Source organism: Canis lupus, chromosome X, assembly GCF_003254725.2.
Source record: "Canis lupus dingo isolate Sandy chromosome X, ASM325472v2, whole genome shotgun sequence".
Classification (NCBI taxonomy): Eukaryota; Metazoa; Chordata; class Mammalia; order Carnivora; family Canidae; genus Canis; species Canis lupus.
In genome coordinates, this window is record NC_064281.1 from 7,742,215 (window position 1) to 7,765,707 (window position 23,493).

The 23,493-nt window shown below is 40.4% G+C and overlaps 2 protein-coding genes across 4 annotated transcripts in view; one reads left to right on the top strand and one right to left on the bottom strand.

Moving 5' to 3' along the window:
- ARHGAP6 (Rho GTPase activating protein 6) overlaps positions 1 to 23,493 on the bottom strand; it is a 484,128-nt gene that overhangs the window by 109,792 nt on the left and 350,843 nt on the right. The window lies entirely within an intron of this gene.
- AMELX (amelogenin X-linked) lies at positions 9,531 to 13,935 on the top strand. Its single transcript, XM_035711316.1, has 4 exons — positions 9,531 to 9,584; positions 11,528 to 11,575; positions 13,148 to 13,192; positions 13,462 to 13,935. Exons 1-4 carry the CDS (start codon positions 9,531 to 9,533, stop codon positions 13,933 to 13,935), a joined length of 621 nt encoding a protein of 206 aa, XP_035567209.1.

Sequence of the window (23,493 nt, forward strand, 5' to 3'; positions counted from 1 at the left end):
GTATGAAATGCTTTTTTTAAAAAAAGATTTTATTTATTTATTCATGAGAGACACACACACTCAGAGAGGCAGAGACACACAGGCATAGGGAGAAGCAGGCTCCATGCAGGGAGCCCAATGCGGAACTCAATCCCGGGACCCCAGGATCAGGCGCTGGGCTGAAGGCAGACGCTCAACCGCTGAGCCACCCGGGTGTCCCTATGAAATGCTTTTGAGAAAAAAATTTAGCACATGACAATGATTTTCCTAAGAGCATGATGATGATAAAGATGATGCACTAGGTAAGACAAAAAAAAAGGAGATTTTATTATGATTGTTTATAAAACTATGTTAGCATTATACTGGGGAAAATGTTGCCTACAATTAGAACAAACCTGCACTCAGTCCACAGATTTCTGTGATGGACTATTACATCTGTTTAATTTCATTCCAAGTAAAAAATTCCCTATAATAAAATGTATGTGCGTAGAATTAGATTAATTTCTGGTCTTCTTCCTGATTCATTTCATTCCTCAGAATTATATCAGCTTCAAATCTAGTTAATACTCCAAGCAGACATACCATTCATGATGTGATTTTTTTTTATAGAGATTTGGAAAATCATTCTCAGCTGCTATCACTGGATTTTACATCAGTTAGGGACGTGAAGAAGAGGCTCCTAGCTGCATCGCTGCTCAGGGCTGTCTGCGTTCAAGGGACCATTAGCTCAAACAGTAACTGGAATGGATACCAGGATTGACAACACATCACTGATACTTCGGCCTCACCACATATTTCTTGTCCCCTGTAGAATGAGCAGGTCATGTGAAAATCCTATTCTGACACTTTATATTTGTATCCCTGTGGGCAGTTCCTTAAGAAGTGAAGATGAAAAGTATGCCCCTAAACGGCAACAATGCAAGAATGTTCTGTCCAAGAACAACAGAAGACATTCTGTGGAGCAAATATGCGATAATGATCATTTCCAACCTTTTAGGTGGTGAACCATTCCCTGTGTTTCTTTAAATTTTCTCCCTCTGCCCCTTGAGCAAGTACTAAAATTGTCACTCTTAATATTGGAAGTCGTATTTATGAAGAGCTACATGTGTATCGAACGACATCACTAGCTTTCCCTGCCTGATGTCTTCCCATTTTCCAGGCAGTGAGGTAAGCGTACAAAAGAGTCAAGACCATTGGCTCAGGTCAGGCATCGTGGGTCAGTGGCCCAACGATGGTCCTGACCCAGGCCATCCTGCCAAGGACCAGTTTTCTCCACCATCGCATACTGCTTTTGTTCAGAAAATACCAGTCTGTGCATGTGTATGCTGAACCCCAGTAGGTAAGTGCAACTTACTTTGGTGTATTTTGCCCAATAAGCAGAAGGAAAAATGCTTGTTTTCACATTACTGTGTTATCTCTGTTAACACAGATGTAACATTTTCATTCCCGACAGTGACCAGTTAATTATAACCCAAACAACACACTATCCATCTGCATATAATTTCCCATATTGAGAATTGCTCCACCAGATATTTAGCAAATGCTTACAGATCTTTCAAATTACAAGCTGTATGAACTCTTTCTGAGAATGCTTATATTATTAGGATATTTTCTACTACTGATCTAAAAAGGATCCTATCACTTTAAAGAAAATCTTTTTTTTTTTTTTTTGGTCTGTGATTTTTTTGTTCAGCTTTTTCCCCCTCTGAGAATGAATATTATATAAACCCAGGGCCTATGGGAGATATAGCACTGTCACCTACTCATCATTCTTACTGAACATGATTGAGAAATTATGCCCCTAACTTCTTGAATCTCCCCTGCATTTGTTCCATTCATGGATTACTTAGAATAAATAAAATCTCAGCTTCCCAGAGACTTTCAGAAAGGAGTCTCTTAGGTAATTACTGTTAATGCTTTGGTGATTATCTCCTCAAATGGAGAAGGGAGGGAGGGAGGGAGGGAGGGAGGGAGGGAGGGAGGGAGGGAGGGAGAAAGGGAAGGAAAAGAAGGAAGAGGAAGAGGAAGGAAGGAAGAATCGTTTTAGAGAAAGACAACTTTAAACATCTATTTTTTTTTCACTTAACGATGTGTCACAAACATTTTTCTATGTCAACCAATACAGATTAACACCCTCACTCTGAATATTGTGTGTGCCATAGTTGATTTGAACCAGCCCCCTACTGGTAGACATTTTGTTTTCAATATAGTTCGCAGTGGAAACAGCAGGCGCTGGCTATAATTAACTCTTCCCCCAATGACTCAGTGTGTGTGTATCAGTTAATGCACCATCACTGCAGGAGCACAAAGTACAGGACTTCAATCTGAAAGATGGAAGTGGTCCTATTACAATGAATACACCCCTTCCCAATCCACCCAAAGAACAACTGGAATACTCTGGATGGCCTGCCTTCACCATAGTCCCTGGTGCCTTTTGGTGGCACTACTCTCCCTCTGCTCTTTCCTCACCCCTTTCCCGTCCACGAACACAGAGAGGGACACAGAGTATGCAGGCTTCCTGAAGGCGAGAAGGATGGTTTTTGTTCCAACGGCCCCTCTCAGCATTCTCTACTCCAACTCAAGAGTGGAGAATCCTCTCCAGGCTGTGAGTAGCTTGAGCCTGGACCACTGTCCTATTCACATTTGTACTACAAGGCTGGTGACTGTGTTAGGAATATACTAAGTGCTCCATAATGGCTGCTGAAGTCACATCACAATTTTGGTCTTTGAGGAATATGTTCAGAGCTTGTGACCCAGAGCCATCTCCCTTTCCTGTATAGCTCTTTTATTTCCTACTGCTTCATTAATAATAAGTTTTAGCTTTTCTTTTCAGGACACTGGTGGCTTACTAATAAGCCTGTCACCATCTTTGATTACTGCTTGGAATTACCATGACAATGCATTTCCCTCTTCTTACTTTGCCTTTTTTTCTGTTCCCTTACTTCTGTTACTGCTTTTCTTATGCTCCCCATCCCAAGTCTACTCACTTATTGAATGCTGTTAGCCAGTAGACAATCCCTCCTTTTTTTCAAAGCTTCAGACAACCAGCCGCAAAACATAGTTAATTCCAGGGTATTCTGGAATAGGTGCTGATGGCTTGCAATCAACAAAGTATGTGAATGTGAGTGAGAGAGGGTTTTTTGTTTTATTCTTTTCCAATTACTACTTGGGCTGAAGTATTTCTAGAAGCCTAAGAAAATACTACTCCTACTACTACTACTACTACTACTACTAATAATAATAATAATGATAATAAAGCTTATTTGTCTTAAGCAAACAAACTCAGTCACAAATAAGAAAAGATCAAGTGGATCTATCATAGCCTATTTGCTTATAGTAAATTATAGTTTGAACTAACAGATCAGAGCCAAATATAAAAGGATGTTAGGATAATGGATTTGAAGCCTTTTACAGTATCTCCCTTTTCAGGTTCTTATTAGAATCCATTTGCCTAAAAGTCCATAGGAAAAGTTGACAGCGATGCTGAATTATCCATCCTAGCTGTCTAAAAGGCCCATCAAAATCACTAAATCAAGATACCAAGATTTCTTTGTCTATGGAGACTCCACAAAGATCAAGGACTTTTTGATATATTTTCATAATGCCATAGGTAACTTCTTTTCATTTTCTCCATTTAATCAACACATTCAATCTAGCACCTAGCTTGTAAAAGATTTTTCTAGGTAACAAAGAGCTCCCAAAGCAGAATAAGACATAATATCTGACTTCCAAGGGTTGCAAAGGGAAATCACTGTGTTTATTAGAATCACATGGTGGTGGTGTACCTGAGTTCTGAAGAGGGTACAACTCTCCAGCAAAAACAAACAAACAAACAAACAAAAACCAAGAAAACCACAAAACACCAGCCTAGAGAATAATATTTTCTTATAAGTAAATGTCCACAGAAGAAACATTTAAAAGCTGACTTTGACTCTGGTTACTTTTTTTTTTTTTTTTTGACTCTGGTTACTTAAGAGTACGCACTCTTGAAATTATTCCAGAATATTGGACAATCTTGGACCTGCTTTAAAAGAAGACTTGAGAGTTGAGCTCCCACATAAGAAAGGCTTCTGGAACTCCTAACACCTGACTTATTTGCAGATCACCTTACATGTCTCAATCACTGCTGCAAACCAGGAAGTTCAGCAAAGGGGGAAAATTCACAAAACAAAACAAAACACCCTCCCAGCAGTCAAAAAGCAGTGCCACAAGATTGAAATGTCTGAGCTTTTCTCACAAGTGAGCCTCCAGAGCCAACACCGCTTGGGGCATCTCTTTACTTGCAGTCCACACATAATTCTAACAAGCTTGGACATCAGATTTTCCTAGCACACTGTAAATTAGAAGCAGCAAATTAGGAGGGGAGAAGCTGTTAGCATAAGCAACACGGACACAGAAAACGTGATGAGCTGCGAGTCAAGGAAAAGAATAACTATAAAATCTGTTGTTGTTGTTGTTGTTGTTGTTGTTGTTGTTGAGTGCCTACCATTTGAAGCCAGGCATTACAGGAGGTGAAGACATTTAAGACGTGCTTCCTCTCAGAGCTCCAGACTGCTCCGGCTCCTGACTGCCATGGTCTCCCTTCATTAAACGTATTCCATCAGGCCAAAGCAAGGAGACGTAATACTGGTGGGTCAGCTTCTCAGTGCCTGGGATTAACCCGTGCTTTCCCTCATCTCTGACCACCAGCAGGCAGGAACCATCTTATTTTTTATTTGTGCCAAAAAAAAGTAGAAGGCTTCCCAGCCTGAGGTCCTTCCACATGAGGTGCATGTTTTGTAGCCCTGTTTGATCCCACAGACCTCAGGAAGGACACAGAGCACCTGTTTCTGGGCCAGAAGGTGTCCCAAGTGTGATTTCTGATAATCCTTTCTTGGACGCTCTTCCTTCCCACTAAATAAGAATGGGAACCTGTAATCTATAAGCATGTTTATTCACTCATCATTTTGGAGAAAAGCTTTTAGAAACAGTGATCAATTCATGTGTGTATTTGTCTCCTATAGTAATACGAATGGTCTCAGGCTCAACGGCTATTCAACATACACATTCGGAATGAGTGCATAAGTGAATGAAGACACCTTCTCAGGTCATCTTGTCGCAGTTGTCCCAGAGATAATGCCATAGAGGAAAATATTTTATGCTTATGATCCATTTTTTAAAATAGTGATTCTTTTTAAAATGACAAGACAATATCTGACATCAAAGAGCAAGGGAAATAAGAACACAGACACTCTGGAAATGTTATGCCCGCTACATAACAAAGTAAGCAGTCGATCTAGTAAATTCTGTCTTCTTTTATAAACTCAACTTATTCATAAATGAAATAATTGCCTGGAGGAAAAAATTTTCAATTGAAATTTTGTTTTTCTCCCTCAAACATTAACTTTTAAACTGCATATGTGGGACATAAATTAGTGGAAGAAATTTCTGCAGAGAGATCCATATTTTAATACCCTATGACTCAGAATATGCAGTGGGAGAAAATAAACAGAAAGAACCACATCGTTTCTATTGTCTTTGCCATCAAGGCCTGAACAACTGTCCATGGTGAACTGGCAATAACTCACTATCCAGTGGACTAGAGAAAGTAATGCCACAATGAGGGATCTTTCTGTTGATCCTTGTGGACAAATACATGAGCCTCTCATTCTTGAAACAGGACACAAAGTAATGAGATAAATTTTGTAAAACTACAAGACCACTAACAGTTCACCAATGACTTCTTTAGAAGAGATTAACCACAACTTTGCAGGAAAAATCTGTCCTGAATCTCTTCAGCCACCAATATATGTAATTAAATAAAACAGAAAAAAAGATTGGAAAAGATTATGATGTGATCTACACTGCCTTTCCTCTCCCTCCTCCTTTCCTGTACCGCTTTACTGTATACCCCCCACCTCCTTCTCCTCTAAGCAAGCGGATGCCAATTCTCTTAAAATCCATTTCACAACTTCCTTCAAAGAGAAGGAATCCTTCTTGCCTCTGCAATAAACATATTCATAAATAAATGCAATCCCTGGACACAATTGGCTTTTAGAACTATATTCTATATTTGCTTTCATTCATACCATTAGCCTGTTATAATCTTCCACTTTCTTCTCTGTGATTTCTCTCTCTCACTCTCTGATTGAAAGATCTACCTTTTGGGACACCTGGGTGGCTCAGCGGTCGGGCATCTGCCTTCGACTCAGGGCAGATCCTGGAGACCCGGCATCGAGTCCTGCATAGGGCTCCCCACAGGGAGCCTGCTTCTCCCTCTGCCTGTGTGTGTCTCTCTCTCTGGGTCTCTCATGAATAAATAAATAAATAAAATCTTTTAAAAAAAGAAAGATCTACCTTTCTTCACAGGGTCATTCATTCCCTACTAATTTATCTGCAAAGATCAACTTACAATCTTATTTATTAGCACTTTTAAAAACATTTGCTGTGTGCCAAATGATGGGGTTGGGAGGATGATAATTTTCCATTTCCCCCAGAGATGCCTCTTATTTGGTTTTCACACTCATTTTTCTAGGTAGATTCTATAATTATCTCCATTTTACTGATGAGGAAACTGAGGCTCAGATAGGGTAAGCATCTTGTCAATGGTCCCTCCACCCTTGGTGAAGCTGGGGTCTAAGCTCTAGTTTTTAATAGTACTACACTGCCTTTCATGGGTACTTTCTCCTTGAATTTAATTCAGCCAATGCCCTAAAAAGATTACTTAAGAAGTAAAAGAGATCTAGCTATACCACTAGTATCAGATGATCTATTACTAGCATCTGATGATCTAGTCAGTATTCCCTTTACTGATCTAATATTGATGTACAACTCATCAGCTACCTCTTATCACCAGTTACGGATTTGCTTATTAACTGATCAATTGCTAGAATAAAAGAAAAATCCATATGCTTTACTAAGGTAGAAGGGCAAAAGACACACGAATTGAATAGCTAGATCAGAGGTCCTCTTAGAGAGAGAAGCACTTTGGTTATCATTTATGCAAAGGAGAGGCTGCTGAGAACATGGGGATGATGCACACAGCAGGAAGTTAAGGGAGTCTGAGAAAGAAAGAGAGAAATTGGGACTTGCTTATAAGAGAAAATGGGGGCAGCCTGGGTGGCTCAGCGGTTGAGCGCCTGCCTTCGGCTCTGGGCCTGATCTTGGAGACCCAGGATCGAGTCCCACATCGGGCTCCTGGCATGGAGCCTGCTTCTCCCTCTGCCTGTGTCTCTGCCTCTGTGTGTGTGTGTGTGTGTGTGTGTGTGTGTGTGTGTATATCATGAATAAATAAATAAAAACTTTTTTAAAAAAAGAGAGAAAATGGGATTAGGCCAGTAGGATGTGGGCAAAGAAAGACCATCATATTCAGAGACGCTGAGTTGTTAAGTGGGATGGGGGAGCCAGGACCATGTCCCACACACACCGTTTAAGTGTGTGGTCTGGTGTGTGACATCCTTTTTTGCCTTGTCCTTCTGGTCGTCAGCAGAAGTTTTGCTACTGTGATCATCTTGAGTTCATGGTTGTTTGGATGGCAGATGCATTGTAGGATGGGGCCAAGTAGAAGGGACTTTGTCCCCTCTTTCAGTGGACACCAGATTGGTGATAAAGGAATGGCCACAAGAACAGAGGAAATACTTTCAGTGAAATAATGGGGAGAGCCTTGGGGGTTTACCAGAGGGGAGAGCCTTGGGGGTGTACCAGAATGGGGGTTTGAATCAACTTATCCTGATCTGAGAGGGCTGGCGAACCCTAGGGGACATGCTGATTACACTACAGAAATTCAACTATCTAACTTTTTTGGGTAAAGAACAACCTTGTTTGCTAGAGCCAGGGAACAGACAATGACATAGCCCCTTCTTAAAAGTAACTTTGAATGTATCAGCATGTGCAGTCAACTTATTTGCTGACTTAAAAACAGTCTGATGAACTTTTTTGCCTGTTAAACCTATTATTGCCCATAATGAAAGACTCTATATGCACTAATCACAACATGCAGCCTTCTGTTTGATCACAGTTTTTAAAACTTCATGATACAGGGGTTTTTAGTTTTACTCAACACATTTTCCTTCCAAAATCTGATTGGTTGCTCTAGATGCCGTGAATGATATAAATTGAGCTCTTAGTTGGAAGAAATCTAAAGGATCAAGCATCCCTGAGTTTCAGACAGAAACTTCCTCTGAATACGCATATTCAAAGGTATGTGGATTTTATTCATTTGGTATCCTTTCTGTTGTACTTATTTCTTTTTTTGCATTTCATGTACAAAAGCTGCAAATGTATTCTGCATTTCTAATACTTTATGCTGTCATCTTCGGTTACTTCCTCAGTCAGACCATAATTAGATTAGACTCTGATTACTTAGATGAATTATTTTACTCTCTAATGCAGCAAAGTCTTTGTATTTTTTAAAATTTTACTTCCAGAATCTCAAAGCACTTTTCAGGGCCAAATTTCACGGCAAAATATTTATTGTAATTACATATCAATTAAGGAAAAAAACAATTTCCCCCCACAGGCTGTCATCTACTACTTTAAAAGCCATTTTGTTTATTAATTACATCAAATAGAACCATCAACTAAATGTGGGGGTTTTTTTCACATTAATTCAAACTTAAGAAAAACAGATTTCGGAGGTAGAAAACATCGGTGCACTTTTTATAGCCAGCATCATTGCACATGGTGTTCACTCTCTACGCACAATTTAAGATCCTTCTTCTGACAGTTTTCATAGTCGACAATTCGTACCAAAAAGCAATGTGCATATTTTAGGATGGCCTGTTTTTCTCCGTGTCCCAAGGGTCATAAAGTGTATAATTATAGCACAGCCAAACAAAAAGGAAGATGTCATTGATTAATATCGAATCTTCCAAGGAGAAGTCCCTCAAAATTCATGGGATAATCACAAAATATTCGCACTGTCCTCTCCTCTCCATTCAACCCATCTTTTGCTCCACATCTGGAACTCAGAGATGTTACCTGAGGGTCTTGCTTGAGGTCCTACCAATCGAAACACCTGGAACTTCACTCCACTCCTTCCTTACCCTATTTTGGTAGATTATTTCAATGTCTTTTCTCAGACGATTAGTCTTTGTTTTTAACAGTAGCAATGCTCAGGTGGACGGTGCAAACAAACCATTTTTGTGCCTCCTCGTTCTGAAAGTATCACATACTGTGCACCCTGAAGATCTCCACAGCTTTTAGAGCCAACTCTGTCCTCGTGGTCATTAATTGTAAGCTACATCTAGCTTCTATGACCCCACAGGCTGCACAGGTATGGGAAAATAGCATGTCAAATCATGTAACGAGAGTTTCACATCACTACAATTTGTTGAGCTCTCAACTAAATGAGAAGCATCCTTAGCACTATTGTGCTTCCAAAAGCAATGAAATGAGCTCAGAACTGGAAATCACGTGTGAAGGAAGTAAGCTCACAAAGAACGGTCCTATTCATTTTGACTAGTGACAGACTAATATGGATTGTGTGGGTTTTATAGAGCATTAATTATGTCCATATCTGCAAAAAGATTTTTTTTTTAAAGTGTCAACTGCTATTTCAGGGCCATCGAGAAATGGGGACCTGGATTTTGTTTGCCTGCCTCCTGGGAGCAGCCTTTGCTATGCCCGTGAGTAAAATACCCCTGCATAATATTCAATTTCACAAGCTTGGAAATAAAAGTCTGCCCCACAGTTGGTAAACTTTAGGGTTTAAGACAGTACAAGATCAGATGTCCTCAAATGTCTCTGTGTTTAAGAAACACTTGGAAGAGCTTGTTATAAAAAAAAATATATTCCCAGATGCCTCCACCCAAGACTGATTCAGTAGAGCAGGAGTGGGGGGAGTGCCCAGGACTCTGCATTTTAACAAGCACCTCAGGAGATTCTGTGGAGACAATTAACTTGTAAATATCATCGCCCATCTCTAGATGGAGGAAACTTTTAGAAGGGACCCTTGAAAGGCCTCCAGAGAAAGTGCTCGAACAGCTTAGGCAAATACTACAAAAATGCCAATTTTCTCTAAAACCCAATTTCTAACGAGTGTCCAACTCTCTTCCTGCCCTCCAAACTCTACTGCTGTTACCGTCGGAGGGTAAGATCTCTGTGTTAGGAATTTCCTTCTTGAACCATCTCCTTGTTGTCAGAGGCCCCATCCCTTTGGGTGCACCTGTTAAGCACACGGGGGCTTCCGTGTGGTTGTCCAGAATCCTACCTATGCCCGATACATGTGGATATTTCCTACATTCAAATGGGCCACGTACCAGGAAGTCTGACCCATCCTCTTTAGACATAGGTACACAAGGTCAGAGAGCTTAGATCACAGGCAGGCAAAGCAGGACCCATCTGCTTTTCGGTGGCATAGAGAGCAGTTGATACAACCAGAAGCCAGCAAAGCTTGCATATCTGCCTCCTCTCTTCCTCTCTCACCCACAAGACCAAGATTCTGTGCTGTGCCTTCCTGAAATCCTGCATTGTGGCAATTCCTAGTCCCCTGAGGGGCCCCTGTATTACAAATTGAGCCCTTCTCCCACTCTTCAACCAAACACCCCTACTCCCTGAGGGTTTACATCAAGAAGGTATAGGAAAGGCAGTTACCCGACTAAAATAATTCCCATTCAGATGAGAGCAAATAAACTCTCTTATAAAATACAAGCATTTAAAAATAATAGAGCCTTAATTAGCTCCCTGTCTGAGGGAGAGGATCCATACGAGCCTCCCTCCTCTCCCTCTCCCCCACTCCAGGGCCAACCCACAGTGCACAACGCAGGCATCGGTCATGTGGCCTCCTTTTGACAGGACAGACAGTCCTGGTGTAGATAATTATTTGGTCTGGTTTTTTTATTTTGAACTTGAAATTTTGTCTGCCATAAAAACTTTGACAGAACAATAAGAAGAATCAGTTTAAATTTCAGAAATCAACTCTTTCACTTTCCATGGGATGTTTAATGTTTCCACTCTACTGCACGCATCTCCTCATTCATCAAGAATTCACAGGTGGTTGTTGCTTCTCATTGCCCTCAATGTGCTTTGCGTGGCAATTGTGAGGAATCTCTTGGATCCTTCAGGACTTACCCACCCCCTGATCTATAAGGGAAGGTTTGTGAGACAGTTCTCTTCTTGTCGGTATTTCATAATCGTGTAAGACAAACCCATCTCTCTTTCCAACGTGGAGTGAGTTGCATTAAGACACAGGTTGGCAGATGGGAGAGAGTAGGATTATTTGACAACAAGGATGGGGGCGTGTCCAAAGATCACTGAAGGATAAATGTGTGCTGGTTTTTGCTTCCAGGTCTTAGGAATGTCATTCGGTTGTTCTGGACCTCTTTACAATAAGAGGGCTCCTCTTCTACACAGGGTACATGTCCAAACGAAAAGGAGACCTCAAATATATTCTGCACCCTATAGATTTTTTAAAAGTAGCTTCAAGCTCTCTCAATGTGAACAATTGCATATTGACTTAATCTCTTCCTCTCTCTCTCCCTCTCTCCCTCCCTCCCTCCCTCTCCCCCCTCCCCTCTCCCTCTTCTCTCCCTCTCCCTTTCTTTTTCTTCTCCTTTCCCCTCTATAAAAGCTACCACCTCATCCTGGGCACCCTGGTTATATCAACTTCAGCTATGAGGTAATTTTTCTCTTTACTAATTTTGACCATTGTTTGCGTTAACAATGCCCTGGGCTCTGTAAAGAATAGTGTGTTGATTCTTTATTCAAGATGTTTCTCAGTCCTGCTTTTTCAGTTCCCATTACCAGCTTCCTGGTTTAAGCCCTGATGGGTTGCCTCAAGCCTGCACTGCCCCAGCATACTCCTACTTGGCCTCTCTGACTCAGTTTCTCCTCCTTATATGGCTATAAGGCTATCCATCATGAACCACCACTCAGGGTGGGGCTGCATGGTAGGGCAGGAAGTGAACTCTGGCTGAACAGCTTTGTTCTATTCCAGCCTGTGAAAGGTAGGGGAGTCAGGTAAGATGTTAAAGATCCTTTCCAGCTAGAAACTCCTGATTCTAAGATGTTCACACTCTATGTGTCTCCTTTGTTCATCTTTACTGAAAGATCAGTGATCAGTGACCAAGCAGTCTGTGAGACATTCTGCAGAGCAATGGAAAGCATGAGATTTCTGGAAATCAGGTTTGAGGCTCTCCTCAACCCCATACCAATCACGTGACCTTGGGCAAATCATTTTCTCTCTCTAAAACTTCGGTTTCCTCATCTGGAGAAGGGAAATAATTATAATACCCAGACTTCAAAACATGGCTTGAGGAGCAAAATAGTTAAGCAACATAAAATGTGTTTTGTCAAGTATAATTTGAGCAAAGATAGTAATTGTTTGTTGTACTGATACCAAATGTTATCCTGTAACATGAAAGAGCCCCCAGAACAGAGGTTAACCAAGTATATACTGTGTAGGGAGAGATGAAACTCTTATTTCCTTCATAGGTTCAGATGGCAATCTGTGAATCTGTTTACTCATACAAGCTGAGGAAAAGTATTAATAACAATTTAAGCAAAGATCTTCTAATAGACCTTAAAAAGTTGACATATTTGACCAGAAAACCTGTGTTTCTAGGATGAGGGACAGATTTTCTGCCTTATTTTTCATTGTGATATCAGATCAAAAAAGGATATGACTAATGTTATATCACATTAATTTTTTTTTGTTCTGCTCTTGCAAAGAAGAGCAGGAACTGTGGAATTCAACAGAATTACTACTTCTATGACCTCAGCCAAGCTCATGAACATCTTTAACTCCCCATGAGCTAGTCTGTAAAAGTGAGGGTGACGATACTTGCCTCACAGTATGTGGGAATACATGAACAATGTGTGTGATGGACGTCATGTAGCGCCTAACACCCCAAGAAATACCTGACAAATGTTTACCTTACTCTTTCTTCTGTAGAACTCGCACTTTTGGGCCATTAGTATATTTCTTAAAGATTTTATTTATTTATTCATGAGAGACACAGAGAGAGAGGCAGAGAAATAGGCAGAGGGAGAGGCAGGCTCCCTGTGGGGAGCCCGATGCGGGACTCGATCCCAGGACCCCGGATCATGCCCTGAGCCGAAGGCAGACGCTCAACCACTGAGCCACCCAGGTGCCCCTTGGGCTATCAATATTGACAGGACTGCATCAGTGAGTCTAAATTTCATGCAACTAAACTAAAGCAAATGTATTCTAATGTCTCTTTTTCTTAAGGTGCTTACCCCTCTGAAGTGGTACCAGAACATGATAAGGCATCCGGTATGTAGATATTTTTTTCTTTATTCCCTTAAAATACTAGGCATGCATTTCAATTCCCTTTTAAATGAAATAACATATCTATCCCACATACAGACACTAATGGAAAATCTAGTCTGTAAAAGGTCATATCTGTGTACACAGTTAGAAATTCTTGCACAGGAAAAAAATGAATAACTATTCATAGTAATAATGACAAAGAAAACATGACTACTTCTCCAGCTGGAAGTCAATGGAGCCGATGGTAAACCTGACTCTTTGTTTCTCACCAGTACCCTTCCTATGGTTACGAACCCATGGGTGGATGGCTGCACCACCAAATCATTCCCGTGCTGTCCCAGCAAAATCCCTCGAATCACGCCCTGCAGCCTCATCACCACATCCCCATGGTGCCAGCTCAGCAGCCCGTGGTCCCCCAGCAACCAATGATGCCAGTTCCTGGCCAACACTCCATGACTCCAACCCAACACCACCAGCCAAACCTCCCTCTGCCTGCCCAGCAGCCCTTCCAGCCCCAGCCCGTCCAGCCACAGCCTCACCAGCCCATCCAGCCCCAGCCACCCGTGCACCCCATCCAGCCCCTGCCGCCACAGCCACCTCTGCCTCCGATGTTCCCCATACAGCCCCTGCCCCCCATGCTTCCTGACCTGCCTCTGGAAGCTTGGCCAGCAACAGACAAGACCAAGCGGGAAGAAGTGGTGAGTATCCCTCAAAGCCACTACATACAACACCTGGGAAAATGGTAAAGCAAAATTGGTCTCCAGAGGTCTAAGTTCTCGAACAATCCAGGGTATAGGGTTTCAGTAGCTACACAGGTCAATGACTCTATTTGTCCAAGCATGTGTTGCAACTTTGTATTATAAATAAGTTTATCCATGAAGCTTAGTAATCAAGACCATGATTCCCTTAAAATATGGGATTATTTTAAATCTCTCCCAGAATATGTATTGCTGAAACCCATTAATTTTAAAGACAGCATAATGGAACATCAGATCTCCTTATATTTTAAGAGTTGGACTAATAAGAATAGGCTAGAATTGCACTCAAGATTTTACAAAGGGTAATTCTTGAGAATGGGGAAGGATGCAAATATCCAAACAGGCTATGAAAGGTAGGTGGGAAATCTCTTCGAAGACCTCTTGAACTTCCTTAAAGGAAGATTACCTGCCTAGAGTGGATTTTAATCTAACTTGGAGGAAGCTAGACAGTTTATTAGATTCCTTTTCAGTGCTGGGTTTGTAGATTAAACTTTTAGCAAGAAGTTTTCACAATTAAGAACAAAATTAATTGCACTACAGTCAGTTCTTCCAAATGAGTGGGAAGTAGCCAATAAAATAAATGACTCATACGCATATCCATAAACCCTTATTCTGTGTATATGAGATGATGTAATTCTGCTGCATATGTAATTCCAACTTATAAAGGTTATTGATGATCTTCTACTGAGAAGCAGTGAGGGGTGAGGTAGGGGTGACCTGGATGGGGAGCTAGGATACCCAGGTTCCAGTTCTGGCTTTGCCTCCAAAGAGGAAACAGTATTGTACAAGTTACTTCAAACTTATGGGTGTTTTCCCTTGTTTAAAATAAGAGAAAGTGACTACCTCAGATAATTTCAAGCCTCCGTCCAAGTACAAATACCACAGTCTCCCACCAAGAAATTATATGGTATGTGCCACATATGGCTCCACAATGATGGGCATATCTCTGGAGAATATGGGGCAGAATTTTTGAAGCTGTATCCCCAATAATTTGGTGCCTATCGTCAATCCTTCTAGTTTAAGGTAATGTTCCCTCGTATAGAAAATGCATTTATTTATCACTTCATTAATGATTCAGGCCATGAACTTTATAATGTGCCCGAGCTATTTATGGAAAGGTGACTTTGGGCAGGTAGTTTAAAGTCTTTTTAAAACTTCTGTGTAGAATCAGAGTATAAATATGGGTAGCTTCTTAGAGTTGTTTTACAGAAAATAAAATCAAGTGATGAGCTCAGGAAGCGCTCAGGGAAGGGTAGCTATTGCTACTTGATGATTGCAAAAGAGTTGCAAGTGTCCTAAAGGCAGGGACATCCATTCTGGATATCTCCTCTCTAATGACAATGAGATAACAAAGAAACTTTGACAATTTATAGAGTTCGATTTAAATGGTTGTACATCATTCTGGCAAAATGGAAGCCACACATGTGACTGTAAATGATACTCACTAGGAATATTTGTCAATTATTTTAATTCTTCCTTTTGTTATTATTTTTAAGGATTAAGACATCAGAAAATGAGACAACTGAAGCAAATACTTCAGGTGCTTTCAGAATGACACAAGAACATGATGAGTTTTGCCTGCCATCACTTCACTTAGTAAATTCTGTAACTAAAAATCAGTACCATTAGCAAACAATAAAATGTTTTAAAAATCAGTCATGTCTTTGTGTTGCTTTAAGCTTAAAAGTTCATGTCTCTTCAGAGAACATATCAAAATGGCTATTCTTGGATAAAGTAGGGGGTGCTCATTCACACCTACAAAACTGACCATTCTGCAGGCAAATGAGGACTATTTTTCCTCTAAGAGAAAATTAACATCATCTCAAAACATTTAAAAAAACCAGAAGTTTATACAGTAGTTACAATAGTAGATACAGTGAAAAATTATGAACATGTATAGTCACTGAAACCGAATCAAAGGGAAGTTTGTATGAAGAATTCTTTAAATTGAAAAAAATAAACTTGTGAGAAGTGTTTATATTACAAAACAAATTAAGACTTGGAACACAGGCTTTATACCTTGTACTGCATTAGTAACCAAAATCCAATCTTTTGATCTCATTCTACTGAAAAAGATTTTTAAATGAAATTATGTGATAATATTCTGAATTTTAAATTATTGGAGTAATCAGTTTTCCTAAGAAAACTTTTATTATATAGAGCTTCAAGTAGAGAATCACAGTGATTTTGTATACAAGTCATTTCTTTCACTTAATAATTTTTAAGATGATAAATTGCACTGTATAGTCTTCAAAATGTTAACAGATGCATAAAATGGACTCAATACAAGTTTTCTTTCCCACTCATATTTATATTCTAACCCTTTTTTCCTCCTACACCCACACAGAATTGTAAACAATCTTTTTAAGGTTTACATTACACAGCACCCACAGTAACCTTATTCTAGTACCTTTATGATCAAGCCTCCTTAATCATTTTCTGGAATGAATAAACATAACTTTACTGGGAGGGTCTTGATATTTAAACAAATAACTTGATTTAAAAGAATTTAGATCCTATAAAAAAAGTAAGAAAGCTTTTAATGAATTCTCATGAACCAATTCTAATCAGTTTGGTAAATATTTATTTATCACCCCTTAGGGTAAGGCACCATTCCACGGACTGGTAAAAACAGTAAGTTCCCAACCTTAAGGAATCTAGAGCCTACCAAAGGGATAGAATAAGCTCACAGATATTGATAAGAGAAGACCTAGCAGCATTAACACTCTGACAGAAGTATGGTCAAAATGCCCTGGCACATACAGCAGACTTCCTTAGCTAGCTGCGCAATAGCTTTCCTCACCACTCATTCCTTGTTGGCAGAGCTGGAACTATTCCCAGCATCTGGCCTTCCACAAACTCAGGGCACATGAGCCCCTTCCCATCCCAGGGAATGAATGTTCATTCCTCCGTGCCAGTTACAGCATCAATTACCATAATATAACCATAGCCATGCCAAATATGGCTTTGATTCCCTTTGCTGGTGACTGGTTTAGGGATGGGTTGTGATGGAACCTGAGCAATGAATGAGGCCCCAAGGAATGTCTGCTAGGAGAGAAGGAGCTTCTTGGGGGGAGGGGAGATTACTTTCCAATTAAAAATACACACACACACACACACACACACAAGCTAGGAAAGAGTGCTGCTCTATCTTTGGATCTACTTGTTTGAGGATGTGATGCCTGGAGCTGTGTCTGCCATATTATGACCAGGAGGGACAAATGGAAAGAGGTGAAGCCCCTAAGTCTCTGGAGCCATCACTGTGTCTCTGAATTAACCAATGCAGGAACCATCTGCCCCTAGATGGATGACACTATTTCCGTGCTAGTGTTTTTCAATCGCGGGTCATGAATGATTAATGGGTTATGACATCGGTATCAGGAGCCCCATGAATTTTATCATGCCAGTGAACTGTCTCTCCCAATAATGTAAAGCTTATTTGGCTAGAACTGAGAACTATTTTGTCAGTGACTTCCCTGAAAAAAAATCCAATCGATAGAGATATATATCCTGGTGTAGTCTCCAAAACATATGCCTCCCCACACACTGCCTTTCACGGTTCACGAAAATATTGCCATTACATTTATTTCTTCTGAGAAACATTTTAAGGGTGTAAGGGATGATGTTACTTGGAGACTATGTGTGATATTGGAAAAAACACAAACTTTGGAGTCAGACTGGAATTGCTCTCAATTTTTCTGATATAAGAGGATTCTCTATTTGGAAAAGTCACTGACAAAATAACTCCCCTTTTATAAGGATTCAAATTATACATATACATATACATATACATATTCAAATCACATTTTGAATTACAGGGGAAAAGTCAGGTTTTGGACTCTGAAGACTATTCGCCATGGAGTGAGATGTACTGCATAAGTTAATTTTTTTTTTTGCATAAGTTAATTTTATGAGAAATGGAAACTTGCATATTCAATGGCCAAACATGTGTTTTAATATAATCATTTTCATGGTAGGCTATAATGGACAGTATTCCGTCGCATTAAACAATGTATATCAACCACAACATAGCATCTCCTTGATGATCCAGAATGAGATTTATGAGCTCCTGTCAGTGAGGTGTGCCACCTTGGCATTTCAGAGACCATAAGGCTCTTTTATGCCTGTTTTAAATTGCCCTCTCATTGTAACTCTTCCTTTCTGCTCTTGGCTATCACTTCTTTTTGTTAATGTATATTTGCATCTTGTAACATGTAGCTTATTTTGGATACATATTCTCCCTAACAAAATTAAGTGCACTGGCCTTGGGATTGTGACTTCCGAAGTTCCACAGTCACTTTGAGACTATCTGATTTTGTGACTCCCCAACTGTGGCAGATGGTCACAACTGACAAAATTCTGGCATGTAGACATGTGTGGCTATCGCCACATAGTATAACATAGCTGATGTAAATTGAATAAAACGGAACATTTCTTATTCATTAAAACTCAGGTGTAGTCAGCTGCCCAACATTATATTTGAGTAAAATATGGAAGAAAATCGCTAGATGCTAACAACCAAGACTCAAAGCACAGGCTGAAATAAATAGCAATACTAACCATAAATGCACTAATAAACCCAAACTTATATTCAAAGAATTCTTAAATCAGGAAAAAAGCAAAAGTAGATTATTTATGAAGCTGTACTGTGTCTTTGAAGTTCAGCTAAAGAGACAAATGAAGTGAGGAATTCAGTTCAAGGAAACTCCTTCTCACCATGACCACTCTCATGTCACTAATAAATTTGAAATCTGTTCTGCCTTTATTCACTTTCTGTTGGTTAGGACATTGGGGAGTGGGGTGCAAATACATGTCTAGAAATTACCCTAAGAGAGGCATCAAAATGCATGAAAAGATACACTCAAAGATGTTGATCACAACATTATTTATATCATGAGAAATCTACATTTTCTTACATCTAGCTGAAGGAGTAATGTGATAAAAAGTATGCTTTAGAAGAAAATTTATTAGTGGAGAAAATGTGATAAACTAAAACTTAAGACCAAAACTACGTATCATACGTGACTATTACATCTGACCTTAACATGTAGCTAATTTGGACACATACACATATGTGTGCATTGGCAAAAACTACGAAGGAGATGTAGCCGTTTGCACAAAGATCTAATTTTTCCCCACAAGAAACATAAACTACTTCTGTAATTCAGAATCGAATTAAATTATTTATTTAAAAGTTTGTCCTCCCTTTCTTCTGCTTTAATCCAGACACGGTTCCTTCCTTCAGCTCCCTCCCACATGAGTTTTGGATCTTAGTGGCTTCCCTTCAGGTAAATTCTGAGTAGACACGACTGCACGTGTACTTAATTTTTCAGAGAAACATTCTGACCAAAGATGGGCTAAGGGAAAGGAGCTATTGGCTTTAGCAGGAACAATAAGATCAAACAACAAAAAAGAGATGAGCATCATGGGATGAAGAAAGAAGAATTAGAAATGGCACAAATAAAATAAAAATAGAGAAATGACCATCAAAGCAGCTCCTGCTGAACTTCTGCCAAAGGTTAACTGGGTCCAGAGAGCAGGCGGGTCAGAGGTCAAACACATCATCTAAGCCCTAAACCCTTAAAGAGCTGGGTGCCTGCGGCTTTCACATTGAGTGGGTTCTCTTTTTGACTCAAATAATGCCTGAACTATTCGGACTTGAAACTCATCAATGATATAACTTCACTTTGGGGCCTCAACTGGCTATAATGCAATTTTTTCTTCTTGTTTTTAATGACATCAGGTCTGAATTATCTGAAGAGCTCGACCTGGATCAGTAACAACTCCAATTAATCAGAAAATGCTCACAGCTCACACATTAGAAAGGGCAAAGGAAAATGCAACCTAACAAGCTGGTTTTCAGGCTGTAGTTCCAGAGCCACCTGCCTTGAGAGCATGCAATCACCTCTCCTGAGGGCCTGCACTGAAGACAGAAGTTCAAAGCATCACCCAGAAGTCATCTGCACTTTGACAGAGACCAGTGGACAGTTGCTGCATTTTCCAAAGCAAAACTCAGATATGCAGGATGATAATACAACAGAATATTTGAAATCAGAGACTTATACTAACTGGAACTTATACTCTATGCCTGCACTGTTCAGTATGTATCCCCACGTGGCTATTCAAATTTAAAAGAACTAAAATTAAATAAAATTTAAACTTCAGTGAATCAGTCACACTAGATACATGGTAAGTGTGAAAAGCCCACGTGGGACGAGTGGCTACCATATGGGATGGCACGGACACAGAACAGTTCCATCACCCCCAAGACTTTTATTAGATGCTACTGCCCTATACAGCACTTCCTGAGGCGGAAGAACAAGTCCTGTTAATTCAAAGATTTTAAACAAAAGATGAAGCAAAACAGACTTGCTGGTTAAAACTGAACATCTCAACTATCCATAACAAGTCATTTCCCAAGCATTCCAGGAATCATGATCTTGTATGGAAATTTTCTAAGAACTGGAGAAGCATCCTCTCTTCCCCAGGTCAAATCGCACACTCCAAAATGGTTTCCCCTCCAGTTGGCTTTTAAAACAGATAAATTCGGAGCTCAGCTAAATTAGCTGTTCTCTCCAGAAGAAAAAATGGTTTTAGTTCCAGAGGAATAGCCATTCATTTTCAGACCTCTACCAGCCACATTCATGCTGGAGGTATGCCCTTGACCTAGGGCTTCACTGGGAACAGGCCAAGCTTTAAGCTGATGGAAAGATAAAAGTCAGAAAAAAACACAAACTTTTGTCCACCCCTAAGGGTGGTTGACTGCCTGGAAACATCAGAAAATATTTACATTCTTTTCTCTTTTGTGGTTCAAAGCCACAGGGCAACATAGGACAAATGGGTGCGCATGCACGCACATGTGCACCCATGTGTGTGCAGACTGCCCACTGAGTTTACCTGTAGTAAAAGGGCACATGTGGAGACACACCATTTGAAACTTGCAATGTTAAATAAAGCTTCTTTCCATTCTAATCATTTAGAGACTATATGGCCATTCTATCAATTATCATCATTATGGCACATCACGCCTCTTCCAATATAAAATTCTATCAAGAAAAAAAGATCAAGTTGCTTATCTTATTTATATGCAATGTCAAGTTGACTGTCTTCTCTTCCAACTCCAGGTAAAATGAAAACACTGGCTTTTCCCATAAATCTGAACTTTGCCTCTTATTAGTAAATGACTGCTGAAAATACCAAGCTTGATTTAAGCCCAAGACTTTAAAAAGAATATAAAAAATAGTTAACAACTCAATTAATTAGGGGGGAAAAAGCCAGAGATCTGACTATGAACAGCTTAATATGGGAATCACAAGAGAAAAATGATTTCAACCAATTTCCCACATTTCCAGAACACAGTGATCTCTAGTTGTGTTCCATATTGCTTTAATAAAACAGTCATCAGCCTATGTTTGTTGTGAAATTCTTGTTAATTGGGCTTTTTACTTATTGTTTGGTGATTTGGCTTTTAATTCCTTTTGCCCTCACTGGTCTAGAGGCTTATCAGCAGGGATCATTGGCTGACATTTACTTATCCAAAAATACTTCCCTGCTGGGAAGAATTCATCTTGGCCTCATCTGAAACACCTGACTCTTCTAGAAGATAAATAATACTTGAGGAATAAGATCGGGCTGGGAGTGGTGAGGAGTGAAGAGGTTGAGGAGAGAAGAAAGGAATGATCGTTTGGGTCCCAAAACATTCGCCTTGATAAATTGCACCTGCATAATCTATCAAAAAACCAAGATCAATAAAGCCCCTACAAATAACATTGCTCTATGGTCAGCAAACAATAGCCCGGGGTCCAGCATTTACTTTCTTTTTAAAAAATAATAAAACAATTTTAAACGATGTAAAATATCTTCCTCAGAACAACTAAATCTTGCCTTCCTCTCCCTCCAATTTTCCATGCTTTGAATCTGTGGAATGTGGTGGCTCTGGGGTTAGTTCAGTGTATACACAAGGGTGAAGATGGCTTCCCGGCGTGATGGTGCAGGATGCAATCTCCATGACCAGACTGTCTGGCTTCGCAGTAATGACCTTTGCCTGTCTGCTGTGGAAATTTGGACAAGCTTTTTAGTCTCCATGTGCCTCAGTTTCCTCATCTATAAAATGTACTATCTATCTCTGTGTCCTTTCATGTCAACTAGCTCAGGCTCAATACATGTTGACTATGGTTCTTATATTCAGGAAGGGAGCCTTCTCTATAGACCCCTCCCCCCAAAGGGAGCACTACACAGTTGGAATTGGGGAGGATGTAAAATTTGGACATACTGTGGAAGTTTTCTATGCCAAGGGCTCCAAATACATCTGTCATTTGCCAATGTGTTATCTCTGACATACAACCACCAGAATACCTTTCTTACTGACTGCTACCCTACATGACTCCTGCCTTCTCCTATCCGACATCCCCAGAGGCTGTTCTGTGCCGCTCCCTAGATCATCCTAAGGGTAATGCGAGAGTAAATCCACCAGGAGTGTAGCATGGGCTCATTAGAGGCCAGAGTGTTAGACCTCCTTCCTCTGAATGTCTTCTTTTCCCCTTCTTTGTAAGGCCTGGCTGCCACGCGTAGTGACTTCCAACTCCAACCCTTCCCTGTTACTCTGGCTCTGGTTACAGTTCAGCTAATTCTACTTCAGGGATTTCTTTACCAAACTCTTTCTCGAGAGAGCAGTGGTTCTCAACCAGGGTAGCTGTGCCCCCTAGAGGACATCTGGCAATGTCCGGAGTCACCATGAGGGTTGGGGATGAGAGTTGAGGTGGTACTATTGGTACCCAGTGGGTGGAGACCAGAGATGCTGCTAATCATCCCATAGATATGCTGCTATCCCACAATGCACAGGACAGGCCCCACAACAGAGATCCAGCCTTGAATGCTGACACCACTGAAGTTGGGAACACCGCTCCAGAAAACGAGGCCAATATTCAATCATGCTGTGTGTTTGGAACTTAACATACAGAAATGGTGAACAAATGTGGAAGTCTGTGTGTATTTTTAAAATGTAGCTGAGAAAGAAGAGCCAGGAGCTCAAATCTTAACCTTGGTAAATGTGATGTAGGAGCTCTGTATGAGCCTACTGTATGTAGGCTTTGCATTTCCTGCACCAACTGCGTCAGCAAAATGGAACAGCTTGGGGGGTGGCCCGGATGTCAAAGAAAATTTGCAAGAGACAGAGAGCTGCACAGGATTAAGGGAGCCGATGCCTCCAAATCAAAAACATTCTGCAGAAATTAGAATAGTCATCTGTTTCTTCAGAAGTTGCTTAGGGATGCCTGGGTGGCTCAGGTGGTTAAGCATCTGCCTTTGGCTCAGGTCATGATCCTGGGGTCCTGGGATCGAGCCCCACGTTTGGCTCCCTGCTCAGTGGGGAGTCTGCTTCTCCCTCTGCCCCTCCTGCTTGTCGTCTCTCTCTCTCCCTCCCAAACAAATAAATAAAATCTTTTTTTTTAAAAAAAAAAAGAAGCTACTTAAAAATGAGTGTGTTCATTGTTTCTTGGGAGGTTACTTAAAAGTTGTTGTGTTGCCTCAGTAATTAAGAGGCGAAAA